The 14,096-nt window shown below is 40.9% G+C and overlaps 1 protein-coding gene across 3 annotated transcripts in view; it reads right to left on the bottom strand.

Moving 5' to 3' along the window:
* The window catches only part of LOC117885687 (translocating chain-associated membrane protein 1-like), a 51,678-nt gene that overhangs the window by 12,111 nt on the left and 25,471 nt on the right, over window positions 1–14,096 (bottom strand). For 2 of the 3 annotated variants that reach the window (XR_004647811.1, XM_034787083.1), the window contains exons 3-8: window positions 8,140–8,258; window positions 6,892–7,008; window positions 6,743–6,801; window positions 6,071–6,155; window positions 5,762–5,832; window positions 2,090–2,194 (exon numbers count right to left, since the gene is read on the bottom strand). Coding sequence is in view for 2 of the 3 variants with exons in the window: in XM_034787083.1 (XP_034642974.1) it covers window positions 2,090–2,194; window positions 5,762–5,832; window positions 6,071–6,155; window positions 6,743–6,801; window positions 6,892–7,008; window positions 8,140–8,258 (556 nt within the window). In the remaining variant the exon portion in view is untranslated. The remainder of the gene's footprint in view (window positions 1–2,089; window positions 2,195–5,761; window positions 5,833–6,070; window positions 6,156–6,742; window positions 6,802–6,891; window positions 7,009–8,139; window positions 8,259–14,096) is intronic. The other variant, XM_034787084.1, reaches the window with a different exon arrangement.

The following is a 14,096-nucleotide window of genomic DNA, read 5'->3' on the forward strand; positions in this document are numbered from 1 at the left end:
TCAGTAAGGGAGAAATTCACCTATTACCAATTTGGAGAGCAAAAGCTTTGGTTTCTAACCAGTTGAACAGGAGGTGGCCTACTGAGATGGTTACACTTAATCTAGGAGAATACCACGACAACATAAACTATAGAAAGCAGTTCTCATTAAAGATTTTAGCAGTACAGAAGTTTTTCATGCTACTTAATTATTGGACAAAAACTAGAACTATTTTCAAAATGAAAAGTGCATTCAGAATCTCAATTCAAAACACAGCTTGTTAAATTAATCTCAAACTTAAAAAGAAAAATACCCAACATTCCTATACTCAGCCTGTGACAGTTCAAGCAGAAGTTGTTAGGGTTTTTTTCTCCTAGAAAAATAAGCCAAGGTTTTTGGAAAGCTATGAGAGTGGAAATTTATAACCTTAAATATGAAGTCACTAATAGCCTGGAAGCCCATGTGGAGAAATGGCTCTTGATGGGGGTTTATTGTTCAAGATTATAATAAACAGCAATATTTTAGTTCTCCTAAAACACTCAAAATGCTTCTCTAACTCATCTTTTAAGGAGATAGGTTTCCATTCCTTATTATTATTTAAGATTATGGTAGCACCCAAAGAATGATAAGTATTTCCTAATCAGAGGAAGACTGTCCCTATCCTAAAGAACACATTGTTTAATCAGACAGAAGGGGGAGTACAACATATTCTTTGTATTATAGTAGTGGCCAGATGTCCTTATCAGTATTGCAGTCCTGTTACATTGGGTGCTACACAAATAAAAGTAGATAGGGTCCCTGGGCTAGAGAGCTTATGGCCTAAGATGAACAACATATAAAAAAAATAGGGAAAAAGAGAGTTGTTTGTTTCTTTTTACTTTATTTGCATTAATAAATACTGACTTTCTCCAAATTACCTTCAGCCTAATTATTTAAATGCTGGTGTTAGGAGTTGAAACAGAAACAGGTCTTGGGAAGAGATATGGAGAAGAGGGTAGTAGTCTTACAGATTATTTCAAAGAGGACAGTGTATGCATAAGAGGCTGTGTGGAAGAAAGCAAGATAACATTTGTAGAAGTCTCACATGAATGGGCAGTCAAGTCTTGTACAGCTGGGAGTGTGGAGGGAGAAATTACAAGAGACAGGAGTGGAAAAGAGGAGCAGAATTGTGAACAGACATGAAGGTTGAGATTTGAGTAAAGTGTTCAGATTGATGCAGAACACCCCTCTTCTTAGTTACATACTTCTTTCTTGTAAGTTTCATCTTCCTCCCCTTTGCTCACACACAAAGTTCACTTCCTCTACCCTCATTCTACAAACCAGTCCTCTTGTCTTTCCCCTTCCCAGCTTCGATGCAATTGTCCTTATAACTCTACATCTCAAAATAAGTGAGCAATTCACTCAAGATATAGAATAAACAATTTTACTTTATATGCTGTTCGAAACGGTTGCCTTCCACAAATTATAAGTATTTTACTTTCTCTTCCTGTCCATCCCTTGCAAAGAAGGGGCAGAATATAAAACTGATAATGCATAGACTGATTTTTTTCCTATTATAAAAGTAATGCACATTGTTTAGATTGTTTGTGCATTTATTACTATAAAATACTGGTATAATTCTGTCAGTTATTTTGTATTGGTTTACAATAATGAACAAAGTTCAAAAACACAAATAGATTCTGAGAGAGGTGTAATGATTTTAGTGTCCATATTACTTTTATTCTAAGGTGCACTTGTTTTTAAAATATAGATCTCCATAAATATATTTGCAGTTAAAAATATATTGGAGCAGGTAGGCATTTACAACAGAGATGGCTAACATGTACCCAGGACATGATTTTAACAAATATTACTTGAAAAATTATTACGATCATGAAGTGACAGATCAGTTTCCTTGATTCTACATAATGACACTAGAGCTCTCATGGAACGCCAATCAAATAGTAATATTGGGATCACAGATATAGCTTAGGATGTGTGATGTCCAAACATTTGCTTTTTATATTACGTGCACACAAACACATTTATGCCAATAGAAATTGCAATAGAGCTCTGAAAATTAAACGCAGAGGTAGTAAAATAAAAGTAAGATAGTACATGCAAAATTTACCCTTTCTGCTTGTTTTCATCACTGAAGTAGAAAAGACGTGAGGCATGAAAAATGAGCTCCACTAGATAGTGAGGTACCAGCAAAATTAGCCCCAGACGTTGAAGGCTGTAACGGAAAATGAAGGTTATTTATTTGTAACAGAGATTTTTCAAGATGGCCCTATATATTCACACTTGTGGGTATTGTGCTGTCTTATCGTAAAACCTTCTTCTAGCAGTGCCAGCTTGAATGCTCCCACTCCTACTCCTACCCCCCTCCTCAGCATCACAACATATCCAAGAAAGAGATAAGGGATAGAGCACCCTCATCATCTCAATTCCTTCTACCACAAAGCCAGAGACACAGAATAAACAAATATTCTGACAGAGAGGGGAAGACAACAGGAAATGTGAATAGGCAGAGCTCTTTTGAAGAACCTTGATTACAAGTAAATAACCTTCATTTTTTCTTTGAGTGGCTCTGCATATTCCCACTTATGGAACAGACTGATAAGCAGTGCGGAGACTAACCTAGCGGTGGACCCAGAGTCCTAGTTGAATAGAGACAAGCACTGCTTTGCCAAATCCAGCATTTGCCTTAGAAGCCAAATCCAGAGCATAGTGCTTAGTGAAAGTTTGCATCAAAGTCCAGATTGTAGTTTGCAAGTTTCAGCAACAGACACCTACCTAAAACAAGCAAAAGGAGGTAGCCACACCCGTCTAGTGGTCTAATTGCAGCAGATACAAGAATTTTTGCCAGTATGTAGCATTCAGTAATGCATTGCTTAATCCACCAAGAAATAGTTTGGGAAGAAATCATATACCCCTTATCATTCTTGGTATAAGACATAACCAATCTAGATGATATACAAAATATTGGTGGTCTCGGTGGCACTAGATGGGACAGAACACCACACCAAGCAGGGTGTGTGTTACACAGGGGTCTCTCCTGCACAGATCAGTGCCCTTGAACTGTCAAATGGAGAGGCTCCCCCCAACTTTTGTTTGATGCAACTGAAGTTACTGTCAGGGATGACTGGAGCACTGAACTGTACATCTCTGAGCAGATTCGCCCTGACTGACCACCATTCTAGAGAGAGACTATAACGTTCCGAGGCATGGTGATCAACATCTGAAGGCTGTTCTGGCTTGGTCTGTAGACATGAGATATCCAATAATGAACAGTCTCATTATCAGACAAGCAAATGGAGTCACAAAATGTAGTGGCTGCCATAAAGACCAAAAGACCCAAGAAGAATTTCATTCTCCGAGAGGAACACTGTCAAATCTTTTACATATGCTTGCTCATTTTGAGAAATATGTCCTCTGGGAGAAAAGCTCCCCCTTCCACAGAATGCACTGTGGACCCTATAAAGGGAATCCTTTTAAAGGGGCAGAGAATTGACTTTGGCAGTAGAAAAGTAGCCTGAGATTTGAAAAGAGATTGATTGTGAAGACAATATGGCTTAACAGGTCCTCATGCACAATGCCCCTCAGTAGCCAGTTATCCAGATAGGGATAGTGAAAATACCCCGATTGCTCAGATGAGTCCCTACCACAAAGAGGTATTTTGTAAAAACCTTGGGCATCATGGAGAGGCCAAATGGAAGCATCTTGTACTGGAAATGATTCCCAGCCACTATAAATCAAAGGTACTTGGAATGATGGTGATTAACAGAAATATTAAAATATACATCCTTTAGATAGAGAGTTGTGAACTGTAGCGGGGTGGACACCCGCTCCTGTCCTGAGGGGTTTGGAACAGCCCTGGGAGAAGGCTGGGGCAGGGAAGCAGCTACTGGGCTCATTGGGGAAGTAGCTGCACCTGGGCCATGCCCCAATCAGAACCCAGCTGGCCTGTATAAAGAGGCTGGGAGCCAGGAGCTCAGAGTCTCTCTCTGCCTTCAGATAGAGAAGGGCCTGACTGCAGGAAGCAGAGACAGGGTACCTGAGTGGAGCAGGGCTGGGGAAAGGCTGAGGAGCTCCAACCTGAAAAGCCCCAGGCTGCGGCCTAGGAGAAGGCCAAGGGGTACTGGGGGTTGCAGAGGGCAGCCCATGGCTAGACTGAGGCAGCAGGTCCAAACCCACCCTTGCCTGTGATGAGTGGCCTATACTGCAGTCTGCCCCAGGGAGTGGGGGCTAATTGGTGACTGGCAGTGGCCTTACACTGAGGCGAGGTGGGGTTAGTGGGTAGGGGTTCCCCTGGGAGGGGAGACCTAGCGTGTGTGGATACTGCCAGGAGGCAGCACCCAGAGCAAGGGACACCGGGGTCCAGGGAGGGACAGAGGAGCCAGTAGGGGGACACGGTGGATCACCGGCCTGTAGAGGGCGCTCCAGACACTGGACGAGCTGATTCCCCAAGCAACCAGTAGGGGGCGCCGCAGGGGTGAGTCCAACCCCTTACATGAACCAATCCATGAGCAACAGTGAAGGGATTTATGGAGGCCAAAGTCAACACTTGGAAATAAAGCCTCTGAGCATACTTATTCAAGTCCCTTAATCTAGTATCCAATTAACCCCCCACATCCTTATTTGCTCAAAAAATAAAAGGAATGAAAGCCCTCGACTGCTCCTAACAGAAGCAACTTTTCCACTTCAAGAAGAATTGCCTCATGAGAGGCGGGGGTCCCTAAAGAGGGAGAAGTAGGAGAGATCGCAGGGCAGTTATTTGAAATGCATGGCATACCAAGGTAGTCAATAGGCAGCCTGTGGGCCAAATCTGGACTGCCAGATGCCCCACTTAGGACACACCAATGAAATCCATATTCCTGGAGCCAAAAGTGAACACTGAATCTGATCCTGGCCCTGTAGCACAGGAATTCGACAGGATCAGACAATTGCAAATCATGAAGTACAGCACCAGTGATGGTGGCCAAATTCTCTCTCGACTGCTCCACCAGAGTCAGGGCAGCTGGAGCCAAGTGCACGGCCCTTGGTTCAAACATATGTAGCCTTGAGAGCTTGACTTAGGGGGCATCCAGCCCCAACATAGGGTGTGGATTCTTGGAGCCCTTCAGTCCTTTGGAACTGCTGGAAACCAAGACTGGCCTCTTAGACCTTGGATCTGAGGACTGTTCAGATCCAGAGGGTCTGGCCTTGAGAGCTTCCTTGAGAAGGAGGAGCTGTAAGCAAAGCTCTGGGACTAAAAGGTCCAGCAAATCAAACACCTAGAAAAAGAATGAGTTTCTCCCAGGCACTTGAGGCCCTGAACATAGTCATCAGATGCTAGGAAGACAGCCAGGTAGGAAATGCACCTTTTGAAACCCAGGTTCTTCTGTTTCTTCAATTCTGCCATAATGCAGAACTGGAAAGAAGAATTACAAGAATGTAATTGCTAACTAATTACATACCAACAACTAACACTAACTACCTCAAAAAAAAGGCTCTGGTTCCAAAAAGACCAGAATGCTTTGCATCTATCCAGGCATGTGGAAGGATCTGAGGTGGTGAGGTCGCTCCACCCCTATATAGCCTTGGCTTAATATGTCCTGATGCTGAGGGAAGTGGGAAAGGTCACGAGAGCGATCTAACGGATGCTGCTATTAGAAGGTTTTACTGTAAAGCACCACAAGGTGGCACAGTACCCATAAATGGGAATACACAGAGCCACATGAAAAATAGTAAAAAAAAAAATTGATAATTGGAATAATGAAGTAAAAAACTTTTCAATTAGTTACCATTTAGAAATACTTACTTCAGTACATAGGCACCAGATATGTGAGCAATGTAAAGGCAGATATAGTATAGCTGTCTTGGTATATCTTCCTAAAATTAAGAGAATACTTAAAGTTAAAATTTTAGCTAACCTACTTTAAAACCCACCATACTGAAATGTGTCAACTTTCCTTATCTTCCTCACTGCTGTACTTCTCTCTGTAAGGCAAAGGAATTCTATTTGAAGTATGCACCCCATGTAAGTTTCCCACCAAGATTGCATTACCAAACAAATCAAGCAATTCAAAATTTATTTTTAAAATAAAGTAGCGAAGGTTTCAATTCATACCTTTCGAATCTTTTGAAAGTACAATTCTGGGAGTGCATGAAGCCAATAAGCAATCTGGCAGACATAGAAGAATTTTACCTGAAAACTAAACAACAATTTAGAAGGGAAGAAGTTTAGGATGTTAAGTATTTAGGTTTTTAAAGGATACACTATTTTACCTCACTCCCTCACAATAAGAAATGCTGACCTATAATATGCTATACTATATATAAAAGGAATTGCAAACAGAAACTGCTTTATCAGCTACTATAAAGTCAAGAAGTAATTTCTTGAATAAGTGTTTACAAATTCCCTTCCTGTTGGACCATTTTTTTGTTTTTGTTTGGGGAGTGGAGGAACACCCACCTACCCACCAAGTTCCTTCAGTGGAAGACAGGCAGGTTTAGTAATACTTAGTCAGGCAATAATCCTCTAAACACTTCTGCATATGCTTAACTTTACACTCATTGAACTCTGTGTGGCTACTCACATGGTGAAGTTAAACTGGTGCAAGCATTAACAGGATGGGAGCCTAAATATTCTCTCTCTCTCTCTCTCTCACCCCTCCCCCCCAAGGATTTTCAGCTATTGGTCACTAATACAAATGAAAACTGTCTACACTGTTTTGATTACCAATACAAAGTTCTGGTAGCCAACTGTCAAACACCTAGAAAAAGAGAATTAAACACTTACAACATGTGAGAATGGGGATAGTCTTTCCATAACAAGGTAGGGTTTGTCATGAATTCTTCCTGGAAAAAAAAGTTGTCATTTAAGAACTTTCATAATATTTTAGATGTGTATTTTTAAAACAAATACAGATAGCGATTTGACTTACTTACTGCAGTCAAAATACTTGCTCCCCAGGCAAATGAAAACAAATAGAAAAATGCTAACTGCCCCGATTCATTGAATTTGCTGTGCTTCGTTTTTGACAAATGGAGACGTCTATTAATTTTCTGAAAACAAGAAACACATTTGGGGATATAAAAACAGATCAACATTTTATTTTAATCATTATTGGTAGAGAAAAAAAAAAAAAAACCAAGCTACTTGGCACTTAGCCCTCAATTAAGTAGTCGTTACCTCCAAGATCTTCCATTCCTCACGTTAGGCTCTGATCCTGAAAAATATTACATGCATGCTTAACTTTACTTGTGTGAGAAGTCATACTGAAACCAATATGAGACGTGCTCATGTATTTAAATTTAGTCATGTTTTTTTTTCCCAGGATCAGAGCCTTATTACTTAGTTAGGGTCTGATGCTGCAGGTGTCATCCTAAGGCTGGATTAACCAGGCCCTTTGTATTCATATTTCCAGGTAATGGAGCTCTAGCATGCATATACAACAGTGAAAATACTGGAACCTTAAGCAAGTCACAAATTTGAGAAGTTATTTGACAAAGAGGCAAAAAATAAAAGCCCAGAAGTTTACAGTCAGAACCTAACTCTGTAGATTTACGGCGGTTCCAGGGGAATGTCAATGGTCACTGTTAAAGACTAAGGTTAAAAAAAAATTGCATGGAAAAAAGTGAAAAAATTCACTAGTTAAAGAAATTCTTAATATCTGCTTTAAAAAAAAAAAACTACCTGTAGATAAAAGAAAGAGTGGAAAGTACATTTAGCTACTAATTCATATTAAATCAAAACATTTCCAATAAAGCCACAATGGAGGAAGGGGGAACAGCAATTTTTTTGTTTTATTTAAATATTTTTTCAACTGACTTCCAATTTAAAACTTTAGGGACACATGAAGGTTTGATGTAGTGGGCACACTACTGTTTTTTCCATCCACTTATTAATGGAGAATACTAGAAGAGTCAGAGAAACTATGATTAAATATTACTTCATTAAATATATTGTTATATAGACACATTTCCAGAGTCTAATAATATTTATATTGAATGACAAAAGAACCACCAGCATGTGATGTGTAAATATACCTACATTTGATTTTATTTTATTTTGCAACATGACTTATACAAGTGCTGGTGTTATCTTATATGAGACAAGCAGAAGAAACATGTAACAAACAGCCTAAATAAATAAAAAATTTACATAAGTAAATTACATCCCCATTGTTAACTTACATCTAGTATGTATTCTTGAATCACAGCATGCAGAATAATGGCTAGAAGCATGTAGAAGAAGATGGTGGCAATGTCTTTTGGACCATATTCATAGAAATGAATGGGTTCACTCTTGTCATCTGAAAACAAAGTTTTAATTACTATAAAAATATCTATTTGAATAGAACGCATTTACTTATGAAACATTCTATGCAACAGAGAAAGGATAAATACCTTACCTACTTGTTCTCTGGCACATAGTATCCTATGTATCCAAATTCTTGCGTCTTTGGCAAATGAATTCTGACCCCCCCCCCTCAAATAATTTGGAGTATTCCCCACCCAAAATACAAACAAAACTATAACTGTAAGATTGGAAGGGAAATGCTGTGGGTAGTACCATTCTGCGTCAGCCTCTATCAGTTCTTTCTGGCCTAAACAATAGAAAATATAGAGACCCAGCAGAATTCCATCTCAAGAAGCGTAGCTGTATGGAGAAAGGATATTACCGTCAATAAATGGATCTACGTAGCTCAGCTTCACGGATCAATTATAAGTAACTAATTTACCCTCTCTCTAAAAAGGGCATCTTACATAGCCACTGAAATTTAAAAACCTGTTCCATACTTTCCCCACCAATAGCCAACAACCCTCCAAGTTCACAGCCAGGCTCCTTCCCAGCAATTCACTTCTCTCTCCCTCAGCTCCTCCATTACCCCCAACTCCCCCAAGTCTTTGCACTACTTCTGAGGGGTGCAGGAAATATGGTACTGTATTGTAGTTTAAATGAATTATTACTCAGAGTTATGTATTAATATGCCTAGTAAGAAATCTATTTGTCAAAAAACATTTCCTGAATCTTTTTTGTTGTCTGTATTGTTACAGACATACTTGTTGACAGGTATTTTGAAATAAATGACCAAAAATAATTGAAACTGGTGTGATTATATTGTGTTATTTTGACAAATAAAATATGCAGAATTTTGCAGAATTTTAAAATATTGTGCACAGAATTTTTAATTTTTTGGCACAGAATTCCCTCAGGAGTAAATTTAGTGAGAGAATAAAGCAGAATCCCATTGCTTATGGCAGAGCACATTTAGCTTTTTTTTCTTTTGGGGAGGGAAAGAGAGCATCTGCTACAGTGGTTCTCAAACTTTTGTACTGGTGACCTCTTTCACATACTGAGCCTCTGAGTGCGACCATCCCTTATAAATTAAAAACATTTTTTTATATATTTAACACCATTATAAATGCTGGAGGCAAAGTGGAGTTTGAGGTAGAGGCTGACGGCTCGTGACCCCCCCACCCTCCATGTAATAACCTTGTGACCCCCTCAGGGGTCCTGACGCCCAGTTTGAGAACCCCTGGCCTACATATTCCATATCCATCACTGCTTGCAAACAATAATATATGAACAAATTAGCTGGGGGTTTCTGCTAATCAGTGAAGCAAGGTGGCTGAGGTAATCTCTTTTATTGGACCACCTTCTGCTAGTGAAAGAGACAAGCTTTCAAGCTATACAGAGCTCTTCCTCAGGTAACTTGAAAGCTTTTCTCTCTCCACAGAAGTTGGTCCAATAAAAGATATTACCTACCTAGTCTCTCTAATATCTTGGGACCAACACAGCAAACAATCAGTGAAACAGTCATTTTCCAAGCCAACACCACTACTGAAATAGTGGGGCTGTTATCACTCGGAGCTACCATTTCAGGTCATACGCTAAACGCTGGAGGGCCAAACTGTACCATTTACTTTTGGAGATAATCTTTACAACTACAAAGGCATTTTATTTTTAAAAGTGAGATCTTAAAACTGAATCTGATGGGGGAAATGAATTATAACATGAAGGGGGATGTGACCCACAGGCCAAGAGTCTTGGCCAAAGTTGTGATTTTGGGCAAAGGTTTCAAAAGGATAAGTTAGGTACACATGTGAGTGCAAAGCGAAGTTTGCTCCTAAAAATTTATCTCTTGTTTACAATGACTCACTAGCTGGTTGTGGATGTTTTATGATTATTTAAAATGTGAATTTATCCAATATCTCTTTTAAGCATGGTTAAAAGCATGGTTTTCTTCAGCAATACATTTGAAAATATAACAATTTTGTAATATGGAACATTCACATTAGCATTTTAAAATAATGCTAGAGAAATATTCAATTACAAGCATAAAGGCTTTTGTCCAAAAAGATAATGAGCATAGTTGTTTTTTTTTCCTAGACTGGGAATATTTTGTTTCTCTGTAAAAATAGCAAATTTAGTAAACACAATATGAAAACATTACATAAAGAAATATTGAATGCACAGGGAGGGTGAAGAGAACAAGTGTAAGGTCCTTTCAGCACAGGTGCCAACTTTTGAAAGTGCCACGGGGTGCTTGGCCTCCACCTCCGCCTCCACTCCAACCCTTCCCCGCCTCTTCCCATCCCTGCTCCACCACCCCACCTCTTGCCACCCAGTTCTGCCTCCTCCCCTAAGCACACTGAGTCCTTGCTTCCCCCCCCCCCGCCCCCAAGCCTCCTGCCTGCACACCCTGAAACAGCAGATTGTGGTGGGAGGGAGTTGATCCACGGGGCCCACCAGCAGGCAGGAGGCACTGGGGGGGAAGCTGACTGGTTTCAGATAAAGTGGTACAGTGATTTCTGAGAATGAGATTAGGGAAGTATGCTATTTTGCTAAAATTAAAAAAAAAAAATCTTATAACTATTTTGTTGAGAAGCTCTAGTGTCTCGATACATTGAAGATGTGGGTGCAGACATGTATTCAACTCAGCTCTGCGCACACCCAAGTCAGAGAAATTTGCCTAGCAGCACCTGTAGGGATGGTGCTCGCCCCCTCCCCTCATAACCCCATTCATGGCTCCATAACGGCAGCGCCGCTCTGACCCCCCGCAGTTCCTTTGAACTGAAATCCCCAGCTGGAGACTCCTATGTGGAGGGGCAGAGGGTGGGTCATGCAATGCATATCTACACCCACATCTTGAAGAGCAACAGTTACAATACAGGTAAGCAACTGTCTCTTCTTCGAGTGGTTGCAGAGTTGTATTCCATGCAGGTGACTCACAAGCAGTTCCAGCAGAAGGTGGGCTCAGAGTCTTTAAACAGTTAGTGCACAGAAGTGCCTTCCCAAAATTTACATCCAATCTTGATGCCATGGTGATAGCAAAATGGCTAGCAAATGTATCCACAGAAGACCATTCAGCTCTGCAGATATCCACTGTTGAGACATCACTAAGCAACGGAGCAGATGTCGACTAAGCTCTGGTTCAATGAACCTCCAATGATTGTAGAGCCTAGAGGTGTCATCTACACTACATAAACCATGGTAATACAGAGGGTAATCCCCTTGGAAATGATCTGCATGGAAACTAGTTGCCCCTTCATTCGCTCAGCATAGGACACAAAGATTCAAGGTGATAAACGAAATGGCTTATTTCTCGCTAAATAAAACACTAAGCACCACCTGACATCTAAGTTATGTAGATGCTGCTCCTTTGCACTTGAACGTGGTTTGGGAAAAAAATATAGGTAAGTAAATAACCTGATTAAAGTGAAACAGAGATACCACTTCAGAAAAAAAAAAAAAAAGCATGTGTGTAGTCTTAAACACCACCTTGTCCTTGAAGAACTTAGTATACAGAGGATCTGCCACTAAGAACTGCAAGTCACTAACTCTTCCTGCAGATGTTATAACCACAAGGAAGGCCGTTTTCTGAGAGAGGACAGCATGTGAACATGCTTCTACTGACTTAAATAGTGGACCCATCAGCACTGCCAGGACTGTATTTAGGTCCCACAATGGTACTGTTTCTTTCACAGGTGGAAAAAGAAGGATAACACCCTTTAAAAAAAAAAAAAAAAACCTCACCATCATAGGGTGTGAGAATATCATCTTCACTTGAAAACCATCTCCAACTACCTCTGAGCAGTGCTCCTTCCCTTCATCTAGCTAGGCAGCCTCCACACATTTAAGGTGCAGACTGCTCAATGCTGGATAAACATCCTGGCCATGATGCTGAGTGAAAGTTTTGAGAGGTCAAACAGAGAGGGGAGATCAAAAAACGAACATTGCCTCAGCCATGCTATCAGAAATGAGAATTAGTTTGGAGTAATCCAAAGTGAGCATGAGGATAACCTGAGGAAACGGGGGAGAAAGGGGGCATACATCACATTCCCCTTCCCAGTTCTGATGAAAGGCATTGATAAAGAGTCCCTGGACTGTGTCCCTCTCAAGAACAGAATTGATGCCATTTTCTGTTGTCCTTTGTCACAAACAAGTCTGTGAAAGGGCTCCTCATTGCTAGAAAATGGACCTCAGCATACTGTTCTTTAGGGACCACTCATGGCTGTTTGAAAAAGACCAACCAGGTAGTTGGTTCTGAGTGCCTGGTAAGCACGCCACTTTGGATACAATACCTTCCTCAATGCAGAGGTGCCAGAACTTTATTGCTGGTTGGAGTGTGCACAATGCCTGCTTGTTCACATAATACATTGCAGTGGTATAATCTGAGAATAAAAATCACTGTCCTCCGGCTGTGATCCCAAATAGCCTGACAGATATTCTAGATTGCTCAAAGTTCCAGCAAGTTGATATGACAAAACTTCTCCCGACCACAAACTCTGAATTTTTAACATTACTAGATGTGCTCCTCAACTTATTGTGGTGGCGTCACTAACTACTGTCTCGATCAGTGAAGGGCAGGAGAGCGAAGGAGAGAACTGCGTAATGGTAGTGATGGCCAGTGATGAGGAATATGAGGAACTGCCTATGGCCTGGGAAGATTGTCACATGACAGCAAGCATCCTGGAGATTAAGAACAGCAAATCAGTCACTGTGATTCAGAGTGGAAAGAATGGCAGCCAGGGTAATCATGCAGAATCTCATGTACTTGCTTATGTTTGTGGAGAGCACGGAGATTGAGGATAGGTCTCATTCCTCCCTTGAATCTGAGGGGGATCAGGAAGTACTGGGAATAAAACCCCTTTCCACAAAAATAAGAAACCTCCTCTATAGCCTCTAGAGTACACAAGGTTTGTACCTGCTGTAACAGCAGTGACTCATGATAGGGGTCCCTCAAGAGGGACAGGAGAATTGGAGGGTGGAATGTATAGGAACTAATGGCATAACCCAATCCCACAGTGTTTAAGACCCATCTGTCCATATTTATTGTCTCCCAAGTGAGACAGCCTATCCCTAAATATCTGGAGTATGGATATAACATTGACAACTGTGGTGCTGTTCTCAAAACGCCACTCAAATCTAGCTGAAGAAGGAAGAGGACAGGCCACTTGACTGAAACTAGACCGAGGTTTCCTCCTCCATGATTTGTGCCCCTTTTGAAGGAAATCTTTCTGCCTCATGGGGTAAGAAGACTGATGGAAATATCAGTGAGGACAATATTGCCATTGTTGGTTCCCAAAACACAGTCTCTTTCTGGCTTGGTTATAAATCTCCAAGAAGCATAGCATGGCCTGCAAGTCCTTGAAAGAATGTAATGTCTCAGCAGTTTTCTCCAAGAATAGGAGATAGGATAGCTGCCCCACAAGAAGGGCAATGTTTAAACCCCAGTCAGGGCATCCCACTGGGAGAAACTACAAGGGTACTAAACTATAAATATATACACAAAGGAAGTTACAAAGAGCTGCGAAGACAAGTGTGAAGAAAGATCACACTAAGCGCTGCAACTCTAGCTGTGGTCAGTGAGAAGGAACTGAGAGGGGGTCATGCAGCACCATCCTTATATAGCCATGAAAGGGATTATGAAGGGAGGAGCACAAGTGCTGCCCCTACTGATACTGGTAGGCAAAATTCTCCAACTTTGATGTACTAGGCATACATGCACCTGAGCGGAATAAATGTCTTCAACCACTCAAAGAACACTGTCTTGCCTGTGCTCTCAATGCTTCTGTTACTGGCTCCCAGGCAGCTTGGAGGAAAAGGAGGAAGTCTAAGAATGCAGAAGGGTGAGAAAGAAATG

Source organism: Trachemys scripta, chromosome 12, assembly GCF_013100865.1.
Source record: "Trachemys scripta elegans isolate TJP31775 chromosome 12, CAS_Tse_1.0, whole genome shotgun sequence".
NCBI classification, from domain to species: Eukaryota; Metazoa; Chordata; order Testudines; family Emydidae; genus Trachemys; species Trachemys scripta.